This window comes from Trichomycterus rosablanca, chromosome 19 (genome assembly GCF_030014385.1).
Source record: "Trichomycterus rosablanca isolate fTriRos1 chromosome 19, fTriRos1.hap1, whole genome shotgun sequence".
Taxonomy (NCBI): Eukaryota; Metazoa; Chordata; class Actinopteri; order Siluriformes; family Trichomycteridae; genus Trichomycterus; species Trichomycterus rosablanca.
The window spans coordinates 27,215,273-27,232,150 of NC_086006.1; the positions used below are offsets into that span (position 1 = coordinate 27,215,273).

Genomic DNA, 16,878 nt, shown 5'->3' on the forward strand with positions numbered 1-16,878 from the left:
AACTCCAGCAGCGCTGCTGTGTCTGATCCACTCATACCAGCACAACACACACTAACACACCACCACCATGTCAGTGTCACTGCAGTGCTGAGAATGATCCACCACCTAAATAATACCTGCTCTGTGATGGTCCTGTGGGGGTCCTGACCATTGAAGAACAGCATGAAAGGGGGCTAACAAACAGTCAGTAATTGTAGAACTACAAAGCGCTCCTATATGGTAAGTGGAGCTGATAAAATGGACAGTGTGTGTAGAAACAAGGAGGTGGTTTTAATGTTATGGCTGATCGGTGTGTGTGACCAGAGTGTAAACATCACCTGATTAAATTCACAGCAGCATTATGGACGGACGGACGAACGACTCTTAACGTGATTCCGACGTGTTCTCGTACATCCGGTCGCGCGCCGAGCGTTTTTTTTTCACTCGTGTAAGTTCATACTGTGTAACCTGATGCTCAAAAAATCGTTTGTAAGTCTGACACAGATGTGTAGAATCCGGATTGAAAATATATACGGCTGAACTCCAGTGTTTTGTTTTCCTTCGTTCGAGGTTTCCGCACAACGACAGCGTGAGCGTGGACGTACGTTGCATATGTTTTTCCGGTCAGTTCTATCAAGTTTCAAACACGTTTTGCTTTGTTCTTCGTTAAAAATAATATTAATATAAAAAAAAAAACGCCAAGACAGGTTAACGGAGCAGGAAGAACAGCAAGATCGCACGACGGATGAAGATCGGGGAGCGGAAAACCCCAAAAACGAACCAAAAACCAAGGAAATACGCCGACGTTTCTACCAGGCGGCTGAAATGAGGAGGAACGGTGCATTCTGGGAGAGAGAGCGCGAGCGTGAATCCGTCCCTGATGCCTACCGATACACCAGGTGCGATATGGTGCTGGATTTGTAGTTCAGCTGGTGGTTGGGCACGAAATTGTGGTGCAGGCTCTTGCGGGTGCACACGTCGCCCATGTAGAGCCCCACGCACGAGTCGCAGGAGATTTTGGAACAGTTCACGCAGGTGTGCGAGGCGCCCGGTTTGTTACAGAAGCCGCAGCGCGAGCCTCCGGCGCCCGCCGAGGCGCCCGCCGGGGACGCGCCCACGCCCATGCCCAGGCCCAGGGGTTTGCTGGGGTACAGCTTCGTCCCGATCATGGGCTTGTCCAGGAGCGGCGAGTGCGAGTGCGGGTGCGAGTGCGAGAGCGGGTGAGGGTGTGTGTGGGCGTGTGTGTGCGAGCCCGAGTAGACCGAGAGCTTGTCCTTCACGGCGACGTAGCCGTCCAGCGGGCGCGAGTTCTTGGCGAACTCCTGGAACCCGCAGCAGGGAGCCGGATCCGAAGAGTGGCACGCCGGGCACAGGATGGCGTCGCAGCTCTGACAGGAGGACAGCGTTTGCGAGCTCGATCCGCAACCTTGGCACTTCAAGCCGTGGCTTTTGGGCAGCCAGGATTCCCAGGATTCCCTGCTGGGGGTCCTGGAGGGCGTGTGGCGGCCGCTCATGCCGCGCTCCGTGTACAGGTCGATCTCGTCCAGTGAAGACAGGTGGTAGGAGTACGGCTCGGTCAGCGGCGAGGGGAAGTAGTCCCCGGCGGGGTGGGTGTACGACCCGGGCCGGATGATCTCGTCCTTCAGGTCCTCCTCGGCGTCCACGAACAGCGGCTCCTTGCGGAGGCTCAGCGAGGTCTTCAGGACGGGCTTGTTGGTCTGGTGCCAGTGCCCGGCGCCGTCCGTCACGTCCACCGATTTGGACGGGCGTCCGCCGCGCCTCGGGTGGGTGCGCTCGGGCTCGGCCTGGCGGGCGCTCAACCGGCCCGTTTCCTCGCCGGCGCCCCTGCGGGCGTCCAGGGACTCCAGTTCGGACACGCCCGCTCCGCGCTCCCTCAGCAGGCGGCACTCGGCCTGCGCCAGGAGCAGCTCGAACGCCAGCTGGCGGAGGTGATGGGAGGAGGTGGCCGTCCCGGCGTGGTCTTTGTTGACGTACTGGAGGTCCTGATCTCGGGAGTAACCCATGGAGCGCAGGGCCGAGCGAAGGTCCGGGTCGCACAGGGCCGACTGGAGCTGGTACACGTACGGCCCGGTAAACGTCTTAGAGAGAGGAGAAGATAAAAGATTCACGGCTTAATAACATACACAGTACCAGTCAAAAGTTTGGACACACCTTCTCTTCAGTGGTTTTTCTTGATTATTTTTTTTTTCTACATTGTAGATTAATACTGAATGAAGGAACACGTATGGAATTATGTAGTGAACAAAAAAGTGTTAAACAAACCAGAATATGTTTTATATTTTACCAACTCTACCTCTGCACAGCACAACTGATGCTCTCAAACACATTAAAAAAGCAAGAAATTCCGGAAATTAACTCTAGACGAGGCACAAACGTTAACTGAAAACCGTTCCAGGTGGCTACACCTCATGAAGCTGATTGAGAAAATGCAAAAAAGTGTGTAAAGCTGTAATCAAAGCAAAAGATGGCTACTTTAAAGAATATAAAATATAAAACATATTCTGGTTTGTTTAACACTTTTTTGTTCACTACATAATTCCATACGTGTTCCTTCATAGTTTGGACGTCTTCATTATTCATCTACAAAGTTGAAAATTAAAAAAAAATCAAGAAAAACCAGAGGGATGAGAAAGTGTGTCCAAACTTTTGACTGGTACTGTATACTAACACACATATACAGACACAAATTCCCACAGTGATATACTATATTTCCAAAATATTTGGACACTTGTCCTAGGACGTCCTATTAAAAAAAAAACAAAAAAAAACTAAATGGTATTAAAATCTTTTCAGATAGAATCTTATCTGCTCTTCTGAGAAGGCTTCTCACAGGACTTTACAGTATGTCTGTGGGAATTTGTGCCCGTTCATTGAAGTTACGAAGAGAAAAATATAAATTATTATGCTGAGGAATCAGATTTGAACACGAATGGAGAGTAAAGTGAAATCGCTTCGTTCAGCTCTGTGTTGTTATCTGGTTTTCCTGCCCAGACTTTATATTTGTATTATTTATAAACTATTTATAGAAGTCTGAGTGTGCTGTTTACACCTAATGTTGGCCCCTCTGTGCTGAGCATGGCCCTTGATTTTGGATTTGACCAATAAGGGGGGCCAGACAAATATGTGGCACGTTTTCTTATGTTTGGATATTTTTCCTCAGCCAACAGGTTCCAAAATCGTCCGGCAGAGGCGCTTGACTTCATATGAATGTCAGATTGTGGGTTAAAATTTCATCTTCCAGAGCAAATGCAGACATCCCAAGTCTCCTGGAAGTTCCGGGAGTCTCCCGCATATACATGAGCGGCTCCCTGGTGCCCGCAAGTCAGATAAAATCTCCCGGAATCTAGAACGAGCGGCCGAGAGCGCACACACGAGCACGCACTTAATTCCCGATCGCGTATTAAATCCGTTATCTAATACACTATCTAGTGCACTATGTAAGGAACACAAATCATCATCTAGTTATACTTTCTAGTGCACTATGTAGTGAACATGAATGCATTATCTAATATACTATCTAGTGCACTGTGTAGGGAACATAAATTCATATCTAAAATACTATCTAGTGCACTATGTAAGGAACACAAATCATCATCTAGTTATACTTTCTAGTGCACTATGTAGTGAACATGAATGCGTTATCTAATACACTATCTAGTGCACTGTGTAGGGAACATAAATTCATATCTAAAATACTATCTAGTGCACTATGTAAGGAACACAAATCATCATCTAGTTATACTTTCTAGTGCACTATGTAGTGAACATGAATGCGTTATCTAATACACTATCTAGTGCACTGTGTAGGGAACATAAACCAATTGTCTAATTCACTATCTAGTGCACTACGTAGGGAACATAAATTCATATCTAAAATACTATCTAGTGCACTACGTAGGGAACATAAATTCATATCTAAAATACTATCTAGTGCACTACGTAGGGAACATAAATCCATTATCTGATATACAATTTAGTGCACTATGTAGGGAACATAATTAATTATGTAATACACTATCTAGTGCACTACGTAGGGAACATAAATCCATTATCTGATATACAATTTAGTGCACTATGTAGGGAACATAATTTATTATGTAATACACTATCTAGTGCACTATGTAAGGAACATAAATCCATACAACTTAGTGCACTATGTAGGGAACCTAAATCCGTTAACTAATACGCTACCTAAAGCATTATGTAAGAAACATAAGTCTATTATCTAGTACACTATCTAGTGCACTAAGTAAGGAACATAAATTTTTTCTAATATACAATCTAGTGCACTATGTAGGGAACATAAATCCGTTATCTGATATACAATTTAGTGCACTATGTAGTGAACATGAATGCATTATCTAAAATACTATCTAGTGCACTACGTAGGGAACATAAATTCATATCTAAAATACTATCTAGTGCACTATGTAGGGAACATAATTTATTATGTAATACACTATCTAGTGCACTATGTAAGGAACATAAATCCATACAACTTAGTGCACTACGTAGGGAACATAAATCCATTATCTGATATACAATTTAGTGCACTATGTAGGGAACATAATTTATTATGTAATACACTATCTAGTGCACTATGTAAGGAACATAAATCCATACAACTTAGTGCACTATGTAGGGAACCTAAATCCGTTAACTAATACGCTACCTAAAGCATGTAAGAAACATAAGTCTATTATCTAGTACACTATCTAGTGCACTACGTAAGAAACATAAATTCTTTTCTAATATACTATCTAGTGCACTATGTAGGGAACATAAATCTATTATCTTTCACACTATCTAGGGGGCTTGGGGGGTCGGGGTCCGGGGGTACCTCCCTGAAATGAGTTTTTGCAACTTGGGATGTCTGCAAATGGATCCACTCCACGTGGAACGACGCAGTTTTTTTAAAGCCAGCACATCAGCTTCAGCTGTACCACCAAACGGAAGCACATGAATGCTGTAATCAGATCAAGCAAACTGTGTGATCAACTGGTTGATCATAGCGGGCGCTGCTGTTCTTCAGTTTATCAGAAGATTGTCAATAAATCGCTGGTACACTCATTTAAAACCTGAATTTCAAAACAACATTCAGTACATTTCGAACCCTCTGCCAGCTTCCCACTCGCTAAGACCCTTGTGTTTTTCACACTCGGCCACCCACACACCCGCCCACACTTAGATTCCACTGACCTTAATGCAGCGAAACTCTTTCTTCCAGGGGAAGAGCAGCAGGTTGGTGCAGATGGTCTCCAGCGTGGCGAAGGCGCTCTCCAGCGCCCGCAGGTTGGCGCCCCTCAGCGTGCGCAGCGAGTTGTCCACCATGTCGTAGAAGCGGATGAGGCGGAAGCGCTGCCCTCCCTCGGCGTCGCAGGCCCCCAGCAGGGCGGTGGCGGTGGTGATCAGGGCCTCCTCTCTGACCGCTCCCTGAGCTCCGGCCGCTCCTTCGCTCCCGACCCCCTCCTCCAGACGCTTCTCCAGGAAGGCCGCGTACCTGCGGAACAGGTCGTCGCGAAGCTTGGCATCCATCGGTGCGCCGCTGAGTCTGCAGACTTTAGAGAGAGGTGCGGGCGCGCTCACGCATGTTCATGAGCCCTTACTCTGATTGGCTGGACGACCCAACAGGACAGAGCGTTCCATCTGTGGCTGGGTTCGATACGGAGCCTTTGAATGATCGCAGGGTCAGGATGAAACGGCTAGGAGTCGGACAAATCCGGGCAACGGCGGCGAGAAGTTCCGCAAGCGGTAGTCATGTGACCATCGGCGGCAAAGACAAAACAAAACGGATGATGGAACATCGTCCGATCTTGACTGCAAACAGGAATTTGGGCTCCGCTGGTTCCAAAACTATAGACTGAAGTAATCACTTAACTACCGAGGTGTTTGAGACAGAAGCTGCGTTCTGATTGGTAGATTATGTGCAGCCCTCAGAAACAAAGGATAGCAGATTACATCCTAAAAGCCACGGTCTACCAGCTCTCAAAAGCTTTCCACCAATGCAAGCTAACCAGCAGAATAAAAAATAACAATACTAATAACAATAATCGACGATGCCTATGTTAGTATCACTGAAATCATTATCCTACAGCCCTCATGTGGTTCCCTTTTCCAAAACGAGCTCTTTAAAGAGTCGAACGTAAGACTCGAACACTGTGGCCTGATTCTGGGCTTCCGTTTGGTTTAATCTGGACGAACGGTTCGACTGCGCTTCTCGTCTCGGCTGGTCTGTATCCCTGGGTGCTTTATTAGGCGAGAGTCCCTGAGGGCAGCAGAGCTGAAAGTGGATGCGGGATGAGGGGAAGAAAGTCCTTGGTGGTTTCTCTGAGGTTCTTTGAGCTGCGGTGGGTCTGAGGTCAGTGCTGGTGCAGAGGAGTGTGAGGTGAAGCCGACGTGTCCAACGCCGCCAGCTAGAAAACAACCGAACACACGTTAAGGTGCATTAATAGGATAGAATACAATATGATGCCTTTATTTGTCATATATACAGTACATATACACGTGTGCACGGCAATGGGTCAGCCATCGTATGCCGTCTTGGAGCAGAGGGGGTTAAGGACTTTACTCAAAGAACCAACACTGGCTGCATGGCAGAGCTGGGATTCAAACTCTCAACCTTTCAGTCGATAGCCCAAAGCTCCACCCACTGTTTTAAACTTCATCATTAAATGGTGACACAATATTAACCTTTCATTTAAAAAAAAAAACTCCGATCACAGAAGCCTGCCCCTCTTATCAGAGAACTGATGGTGCTACGACATTCCTTGGAGGATTCGCCATCTGAAAGCATCGGCACCCTCAACAGCTCATGCTCACTTCGCTTTTCCACTTCATGCGTATTCATTAGATTCGTTTGTAAGATTTCGATCACAGAAGCCTGAAATTGTGATTATTTATCTTCTTAAACTGCTGATCAGGGTTGCAGTGCATTTATAGCATATTCGTTTCTGTTCTGGGTCTGGAAACTGGCTTTACTTAGGGATCCCAACAGTGGATCATTCATCACCACCTTGCTCTGTTGTAAACTTCACAGTAATATGCAGTCCTGATAAGATTTCACCAAAAATAATCATTCACCACAAATCTCAAACACATTCTTAAATTCCGTCCAAGTTTAATCAATGTTGGTTTATTTCTTTTTTTAGTTCCACGTGTTTTGTATAGATTTGTTTCTTTAACAGATGTAAAAGTACAAATACAAAATAATTTGCACTGCTTATGCTTAAAAATAATAATTAACATTAAAAAAATCATTTTCAATAGTCACTTTTCCTCAGGGTATTGTTATACCAGTACCAGGTGCACCCTATGGTGCAGAGACTCCTGATAATGCCCCATACTATATACACCGATCAGCCATAACATTAAAACCACCTCCTTGTTTCTACACTCACTGTCCATTTTATCAGCTCCACTTACCATATAGGAGCACTTTGTAGTTCTACAATTACTGACTGTAGTTCATCTGTTTCTCTGCATGCTTTGTTACCCCCTTTCATGCTGTTCTTCAGTGGTCAGGACCCCCACAGGACCACCACAGGGCAGGTATTATTTAGGTGGTGGATCGGTCTCAGCACTGCAGTGACACTGACATGGTGGTGGTGTGTTAGTGTGTGTTGTGCTGGTATGAGTGGATCAGATACAGCACCTCAGTGTCACTGCTGGACTGAGAATAGTCCACCAGCCAACAGCGTCCCGTGGGCAGCGTCCTGTGACCACTGATGAAGGTCTAAAAGATGACCGACTCAAACAGCAGCAATAGATGAGCGATCGTCTCTGACTTTACATCTACAAGGTGGACCGACTAGGTAGGAGTGTCTAATCGAGTGGACAGTGAGTGGACACGGTGTTTAAAAACTCCAGCAGCGCTGCTGTGTCTGATCCACTCATACCAGCACAACACACACTAACACACCACCACCATGTCAGTGTCACTGCAGTGCTGAGAATGATCCACCACCTAAATAATACCTGCTCTGTGGGGGTCCTGACCATTGAAGAACAGGGTGAAAGCAGGTTAAAAAGGTATGTAGAGAAACAGATGGACTACAGTCAGTAATTGTAGAACTACAAAGTGCTTCTATATGGTAAGTGGAGCTGATAACATGGACAGTGAGTGTAGAAACAAGGAGGTGGTTTTAATGTTATGGCTGATCAGTATATATATATATATATATATATATATCCCCTGTATTTGTTCGGTTGCCCTTTGCAATGCCTGACAGGTTTATAACTATTTCAGAATGACTTATATAAGTGTATATAATTATAAACAGACGGATATACACTATGTAATATTTACATTTATGTAAACACATAAAAAAATAAAAGACCTGCATTATAACAAGTGGATCCTGCAATCTCTAAATCACTAGAGACGTGAAAATTTAAATGTTCTGTCTTTATTTAACATATATTTTAACACCTTAATGATATGACATTTAATTTACGCATCTTTTTTTTGCAAGCTGTCAATGCACCTAGCATAGCTCCGCAATGACGGTCCACCCTAGCGCTCTTTTTAACCACCCGTATTACGCCAAAAATCACACCTACTTCACTCTGATTGGTTAGTCCGTATCAAAGACCTGCTGTCTGATTGGCTCCTATTTCTGTCTAGTAAATTAAGCACCGTTCTTTAGCTCAGCTAACCAATCACTAAAAAGTAGGCGGGGTTTGTCTGAAAACGGGTGGGATACATATATTCACAGACGCCCAATTTCAATGTATCTGGCTGGCTCGTTAGCGACCGAGCTAACCTAGCATCTTGTCAAATGCTCTGTTTAACCAGCGTCTTGCCTATTTCTTCTTCCACACACTGACAGTTTACGGCGCTTCGAATTAAATTACGTACATATATAAACATACAGTAATTATTTGGTTCTTTCTGTCAAACGCCGTTAAAAATATGACTCTTACCTTTACGTTCCGTTGGAAATCCCCACCACCAGAATGCGCATGCGCAACAATCCCCATAGTGATTTGTTTTAAAGATTTGATTTATTTGGTTCAACGAGTCAATCAAGTGATTCAAATACAAACAAACGACTCATTCATTTATTCAATCATTCATTTGCAATAGCAACGAACCGACGTTAAAAATACTTTCAATAAAATTAAAACGGCACCAAACGTATTTACTTAAAGCATTAAAGCCTTGTACACTCACACACTTAGTGTTTAATTTAGTATTTCCAAAGACACCGTAAAATCTCGCAAATAACCTTCACAGAAGAGTGGAGGCTGTTAAAGCCACAAATGGCCATTGTAAAGTGTCCCCAAACTTCCAGCCATAAAGTGATATGTATTTTTATTCCTGTTTTACAGTTTTCTGCATGTTACACATTACATGTGGTACCGAGTCATTCAACTGATGCCATGAGTCGACTCCGTAGTGGCCCACAAAGGGGAATCTCAATTTTAAAGCTTTTGTTTATGGTTATTGTAAAGTGTCCTTAAACTTCCAGTCATAAGGTGATATGTATTTTAATTCCTTTTTTACACATGACTTTTCTGCATGTTACACGTTATATGTGGTACCGAGTCATTCAACTGATTCTGTGAGTCGATTCTGTAATGGTCCGATTTTTTATTCACATCTTTGAATTCGGAGAGTCGGCTCATTTTGGAAGTCGATTCCAAAGAGATTTTACACTTTATTCCACAAACTACTGAGAACTGAGTCTTTGTTAATCCAGAATTAGTCGATTATTCTGTCATTAACTCTGAAGATTTGTGTGTCAGATCCTCACAGTGAGGTTCGAACCCGGGTTCTCAGGATCTAGAATATCCAGCACTACATACCAAATATTAACATCAACCAAATCATCAATCAATTAATCAATCAAAAAAAATTCTTTTTATTTTATTTCACTAGGAAAATGCATTACAGCATGGCATTGTCTTGGAGACAGTGGGTAATTGTATGGTTTTATATCTGTAACTATATTTTATATCTGCCCTCATTTAAAGTAAACCTAAACCATGTGCAATACCTTTTAAAATCAGTGCAACATTTGTTAAACTTTGTGCAAATGATCAAAAATTTGTATCACGGTATTTTTTAAAGATTTTTAAGGTTTCACTGTATTTCACATGTTTTTTTGTATGGCTGGGACTTTTTATATGTCTGTGGCTGATTTTACTGCCATAAGTACATAGAATATGTACATAGGTTCTTATTTCACCATGTATATAATGAAGGTTTTAAGCACTATAAGCTTTGCTTGGCCCCACAAAATGACACAATATATGATGGAATCAGTACAAGAAACACAATTTTTAGATGGATAGATAGACAGACCGACAGACAGACAGATAGATACTTAATTGATCCTTTGCAGGAAATTTCTTTGTTACAGCAGCTCACATCAGACAACAACAACTTCTTGTATACATACAACATACAACATTCACTAACTATATAAAAAAATTACAGTATGATTCTATATTCTATGTTCTATGAGGGCAGTGATAGCTCAGTGGTTAAGGTACTGGACTAGTAAACAGAAGGTTGCCGATTCAAGCCCCACCACCACCACCAAGTTGCCACTGTTGGGTCCCTGAGCAAGGCCCTTAACCCTCAATTGCTTAGACAGTGTACTCTCACAGTACTGTAAGTCGCTTTGGTTAAAAGCGTCTGCTAAATGCTGAAAATGTAAATATATTCATGTAAACACTTTTTATGGTGCATGCATAGCATACAAAATATAGGTATTTATTATAAATTATTATGAATTGTTGAACAGTCTGAGTGCAGTTGTAAGGAAAGATTACTATTGTTATTATACAGTAATATACAGTCCTGCTGATTAAGCTCGTTAGCTTGTTAATTGATTCACCACCCCAGGAATCAGATTCGGTTAGAGAGTCGGTTCACTTCAAAGATTCATTCTTGGAAGAATCGGTTCACACATGCCGGACGAGCATCGACAACTGCGTCACCAAACAGGAAGAGAATTGTCAACATTTGTATTTCGTTTCAGAGGTAAGATGATTTATTTAGATCGATATAAACCTAAACTTGATTTATTAACACCTTTAATATTCTAATGTGCACAATTTGAAGTTGTTAATCTACGCGTCTCCTTGTGTTTTTAGTAACATTCGCGTTAATCCGGCTGTCTGAGCTCTTATACTGAGAAACACGATTCTGATCAACATTAAACTTCAATAACAATCAACTTATATCATAAAATAACTTTATATTGTTAATGTTTAACATCTGAAAGCTAAAAAATAGAATAAAAAGAAATATAGTGTAGAACAGGAAAAGAAAAAAACAACTATATAAAGAAATGACGATGAAAACGAAACGAAAATCTCTTTAACAATTATTTGCACCCTAGTTTGTTTATTTATTAAGATTTTAACGTCATGATTTACACTTTGGTTACATTCATGACAGGAACTGTAGTACACACACAGGGTTACACAGGGTTAATCATTTCATAAGGTTATATCAAACACAGTAATGGACAATTTAGTATCTCTAATTCACCTCACTTGCACGTCTTTGGACTGTGGGAGGAAACGGGAGTACCCGGAGGAAACCCACACAGACCTGGGAAAAACATGCAAACTCCACACAGAAAAGACCCAGACCGCCCCACCTGGGGATAGAACCCAGGACCTTCTTGCTGTGAGGCGACGGTGCTACCCACCGAGCCATCATTTGCACCCTAGTAAAGATGAGTAAAACAGCTTATAAGTAATTCACTTTTTGTTAAATCACCTTAATCTCACACAAAATGTACCTGAAGCATTTCTTCTCTTATATTTTACGTTTTTAAGTTGACCAGAATGTCTAGGAACATTCAAGCAGTAATCCATGACTTTCTGTTTTACTGGGGTATAAATGTAAGGTGACACAAAGGTCAAACCCTCTCTAATCTATCTATCTATCTATCTATCTATCTATCTATCTATCTATCTATCTATCTATCTATCTATCTATCTATCTATCTATCGCTTCAACATGGGAACAACATAAGTACAAACTATTTAAGTAAAGAAAAGTGTGATGACCTTCAGAAATGGCTTTCAAAAAATAAATACTCACCTGTAAATGCCTGGATCTACATTTGGAGCCATAATTAAAATGTTCCAGGTAACTGAAACTGTGAGGGCGGCACGGGGGCTCGGTGGGTAGCACTGTCGCCTCACAGCAAGAAGGTCCTGGGTTCGATCCCCAGGTGGAGCGGTCCAGGTACTTTCTGTGTGGAGTTTGCATGTTCTCCCCGTGTCTGCGTGGGTTTCCTCCTACAAAATAGATACTAAATTGTCCATGACTGTGTTTGACATTAAAACTCGTGAACTGATGAATCTTGTGTATCGAGTAATACCTGTTCTGTCATGAATGTTAAAATGTACATGACGTTAAAATCCTAATAAATAAATAAAATAAATGTATAACTGGAACTAACTTCCCAGTTTGATCCCCCCTCCACCACACACACACACACACAGTGCGAAGGACGTTTCCCCAAGAATCATTGTTGGAGCTTTAAGCTTTTAGTGGGGTCACTAAGTCTCGGAAACTGTCATCAAACCCCTTCTTTACTCCACACTAGCATATTATCTGCAGGGTCGTCATCTGTGGTGGCAACCACAAAACCCTTAACAAACAAAATACCTCAGAGACTGGATTAGTAGTTGAACAGAGTTGTATTCTCTTCTGCAGAGAAGGATCAGACCGACAGAGTCACACATGGAAGCTCTGCAAATGTGATAAGACGGAAAGAAAATAATCACCCTTTATACTCCCATCGGTGAGCTTGAACAGAGATTTATTAGCTAGAACAGGAACTGGTCTAAATCGACTAGAACTGGGTTTGGACGTATGGCACTTTCCAGTAACATTCCTTTGTAGTATTCTTAGAATATTGGAATATGACTACTGGCAGTCATGTCCTAAGCATATCTACACATTCTTAGTAGTAATTGATTATGTATTAGTACTTCTAGTTTTTCTCCCACATTATTCATAGTGGGACGTTAGAAACAGTCAAGGTGGGTTTGGCATATTAATAATCATTAAAAAAAACGATGACGACGCTAAATAGAACCTGATTGCCACTATGAAGTACGATGGAGGACTTGTGATGTGAGGCTGTTTTTCATCCAAAAACCCAGGGGACCTCATTAGGGTGCGTTGAAAATCTGTTTGCCTCAGCAAAGAAACTGAAAATGGATCGCTGCTGGATAATCAAGCATGACGACGATTCAAAATGAATGTCCAGATTAACACCAAATCCTATAGAAAACGTGTAGGGTGAGCCAGAGAGGAGGGCCTGGAACCCTGAGCGATCTGGAAAGACTGTAGAGAGGAACGGTCATACATGTCCTGCTATGTGTTCTACAACTTCATACGATGTTATAGGAGAAGTCTGAGTGCTTCAGAGTATTACATGCACGAGCGCTGATTTCATTATGCTTGTTAGGACTCAGTAATTAGGAGTGGTGTCCACATACTTTTGGTATGTAGCAACTGAGCAATTACTGATTTAATGCACAGAGACCCCAGAAAGTATATATAGGCCAGTGGTAGCCTGGCGGTTAAGGTACTAGACTAGTAATCAGTAGCTCGCTGGTTTAAGCCCCACCACTGCCAGGCTGCTGCTGTTGGACCCTTGAGCAAGGCCCTTAACCCTCAGTAACTCAGACAGTAAAAGCGTCTGCTAAATGCCGAAAATGTTGATGTAAATGTATATGCATTTATTGCACAAGTACTGATAACAGTATTAATAAACAGGGAAGGTCCTTCCCTAAACTGTTTCTGCAAAGTCACAAGCATATTTGCTTTATATGATTGATTTATTACACCTGTTAGCAACTAATGTGGCTGAAACACATCAATTCAAGTTAGAAGGGCAGTTGTAGGCTAGGGGTTAAGATACTGGACTAGTAATCAAAAGGTTGCTGGTAGGGGTGGGTTTATAAAATCGATTTTTCGATTCGAATCGATCTTTATTTGAACGATCCGATATCGATTCATATAATCGATCTTGAGATACTAGATCATATTGAGATAATGAGATCGATCTTTTAAATACGCCCCTTTTTACGGTGCACACGGAAATCTGTTACCCCCTTTAATCTCGCGTGACCAGCCAGTGTTTTTTCATGCAACGAGATCTGACCTGCACATCAGTCCAGCATGGCAGAAGCTCAGGTTATGACCACTACACAACTTTCTGCACTGATTTTCGCTCGGCGACGGGTCGGTGCTGGATCCGGGAGGAACTCGGTGTTCGCTCTGCGATCAAAACTCGGCTCTCGATCGATGTGAGAAACAGCGAGGGGAAACACGGGGGCGAGGTTGTAAACAGGTGGTGGAGCGCAATATAGTTTCTATCAGAATACATCAGCACACACACGAGTTTTACAGTATTTCTGACCTGATCGTTCTCTACAAAACAAAATATTTATTAACCTCCAACTCACTATAGAACGATTCATGCTGCTCGTGTTGCCAAATCCACTCAGATTCATTTATTTCATCAGCGCACAAACTTTGATCTCTGGCTACTTGTTGATGTGCATGTTTGGACGTGGTATCATTAAACCTTTCATCACTTCTCACGTGTGTTTTCGTGACAGAACGTAGTTTTGGAGAGCAGAGAAGCTCGCCTGTGATTCCCCCTGGTGATAGATGGTGTAGTGTGAAACCCCCCCATCGCCGATCAGTCGTGTAGTGTGAACATTACAGCGACCAGGTGTTAATCAGAGTGTCGTGTCGTGTAAACTTGGCATAAGCTGTTCGACAGCCAGGTGTATGTTTACATTTACACTGTTGTAGCGTGTCAGACATATAAAATAATAATAAAAAATGAATGTTACTGTTTTCTGTTTTGGATTAATTATTTATGTAAACAAAATACACAAATATTTTTAATAATGAGTGTTCTTTGTACAATTATCATGTTCGTTCTCTGAACATCTGTACATATTTAAACAAAACCTGTTAATGTAACTCAAATATGCCTAAATGTGTTGAATCGGAAATCGAATCGAATCGGGACCTTGTGAATTGAATCGAATCGATCCAGGAAATTAGTGGCGATGCCCAGCCCTAGTTGCTGGTTCAAACCCCACCACTGCCAGGTTGCCACTGTTGGGCCCTTGAGCAAGGCCCTTAACCCTCAATTGCTTAAACTGAATATTGTCACAATACTTTAAGTCGCTTTGGATAAAAGTGTCCGCTAAATGCCAAAAATGTCAATGAAAATGTAGAAGGGGCGTCCCAATACTTTTGTCCATATAGTGTATATATTTAAAGCATTTCTCATGAGAAATAAAAAAGAGAAAGTAAAAAGAAAGACGCTGGAAATAACCTCTCTCACTCTCTCTCTCTCTCTCTCTCTCTCTCTCTCTCTCTCTCTCTCTCTCTCTCTCTCTCTCTCTCACACACACACACACACACACTCACTCTCTGTTCTCAGACTCGCACGCCCTGCACACACACACACACACACACACACACACACACACACACCAGAGAAGGAAGCCATGGCCGTGCTGGGCAGCTTCGGTGGAGCTCAACAAACCGCCAAAGCCCTTGGCGGTGACCGAGATCTGACCGAGTTCCTCTGTCCGGTGTGTCTGGAGGTGTTCGACTCTCCCATGCGCACAGAATGTGGACACACGTGAGTATCTGTGGACTTTGATCTTGTTACTGCCGTCCCATTAATTATGGTTTCGCTGTAGGATCAGATTCAGGTTTTCAGGATCAGATTCAGGTTTTCTGGAGATTTTTGGAGATTTCTTTGCACGAACTTGGGGGTGAAAAACAGAAATCCAGAGTTCAGTTTCAGTTTTGTTTCTGTTGAAGGCAGAGAGGGAGGAAGGGGCGTGGCCTCTTTAGAGAAATGCCTTCTGGGAGTTGGAGTTCTTAGCGACTGGCTCGTTTTTCTCAGTGTTTTCCCCGGTGCTGGACTAGTGATCGAGACCAATGCTAAGTTGCCCTGGTTGGGCCCTTAAGCGAGGCCCTTATTCTTTCATTTATTGTCTGTTTAGGCACTGCTTTATCCTGGTCAGGGTTGCAGTGGGTGTGGGGGTGCAGGAAACTGACACACACACACACACACACACACACACTCAGGGCAGTTCTAGTTTCAGCTCCGATTGACCTAACTGCAGGTCTTTGGACTGAAACCCATACAGATACGGGGAGAACATGCAAACTCCACACAAAGGACCCTGGACACCCAGCCAGGGATTCGAACCCGGGACGTTCTTGCTGTCACGCAACTGTGCTGCCCCGTAAATGTAGATAAAAGTCATTTCTTTCCATCTTTAGTTGGGATTGGTCTCGTATCCACTACATAGCCAAAAGTATTTGGACATGTACTTGTTCCGCACCAGATTTCGGCACATGCCTGAAGGGATTCACTTCCATTTCCAGTATTAGCAAGTTAGGCGCTGTTTTCAAGTATTCCAGCTCATCGCAAACCCTTTCTTGTTATTTCCTTGTGAACTTTGACTATGCAGGACTAAAATAAAAATAAAAAACCGATATCCTATTCCTACACCTACAGTGTACTTACACATCATGTTTAGGGTCTTCCTGCCTGGCACCCAGTGTTTCCCAGTTAAACCGGACCCGCTGCAACCCTGACCAGGATGGAAACTAAACAAAATAAAAATTGAGTTCACAGATTTGAACCAGACTGACGTTCTGAGTGAAGGTGGTGTAGCGGTCTGTAGATCTGGGTTCGAATCTCTACACAGGCATGATTGGTACACATGCTCCGAGATGGATTGGCTCATGTTCAAGGTGTATTCCCAGCTTGTGCACCGTGTTTCTGGGGAGATTTGGACCCTGACCAGGATAAACAGTAGTGAAAGTGAAAATAAACTGCCTTCATGTTAAAG

At 42.9% G+C, this 16,878-nt stretch overlaps 2 protein-coding genes across 4 annotated transcripts in view; one reads left to right on the forward strand and one right to left on the reverse strand.

The window, feature by feature from the left end:
• Window positions 1–653: 653 nt before the first annotated feature.
• spata2 (spermatogenesis associated 2) lies at window positions 654–8,981 on the reverse strand. Its single transcript, XM_063015584.1, has 3 exons — window positions 8,923–8,981; window positions 5,200–6,413; window positions 654–2,078 (listed from the first exon to the last, which is right to left on the reverse strand). Exons 2-3 carry the CDS (start codon window positions 5,533–5,535, stop codon window positions 864–866), a joined length of 1,551 nt encoding a protein of 516 aa, XP_062871654.1. The 5' UTR covers window positions 5,536–6,413; window positions 8,923–8,981; the 3' UTR covers window positions 654–863.
• A 1,933-nt stretch (window positions 8,982–10,914) lies between these two features.
• The window catches only part of rnf114 (ring finger protein 114), a 16,064-nt gene continuing 10,100 nt past the window's right edge, over window positions 10,915–16,878 (forward strand). The window contains exons 1-3 of one of the 3 annotated variants that reach the window (XM_063015169.1): window positions 10,973–10,990; window positions 12,686–12,773; window positions 15,447–15,650. In XM_063015169.1, coding sequence (XP_062871239.1) covers window positions 15,514–15,650 — 137 coding nt within the window. In that variant the 5' untranslated portion in view covers window positions 10,973–10,990; window positions 12,686–12,773; window positions 15,447–15,513. Of the gene's footprint in view, window positions 10,991–12,673; window positions 12,774–15,446; window positions 15,651–16,878 lie in introns of those variants that run through there. The other 2 variants (XM_063015168.1, XM_063015170.1) reach the window with 2 other exon arrangements.

What these genes read in the sequence shown, in the direction of transcription:
- spata2 (XM_063015584.1), bottom strand. Translation starts at nt 5,535, where the DNA reads ATGGATGCCAAGCTTCGCGACGACCTGTTCCGCAGGTACGCGGCCTTC. An exon ending in AAGAGTTTCGCTGCATTAAG is followed by an intron (nt 2,079 to 5,199) that starts GTCAGTGGAATC and finishes CCTCTCTCTAAG; the next exon opens with ACGTTTACCGGGCCGTACGT.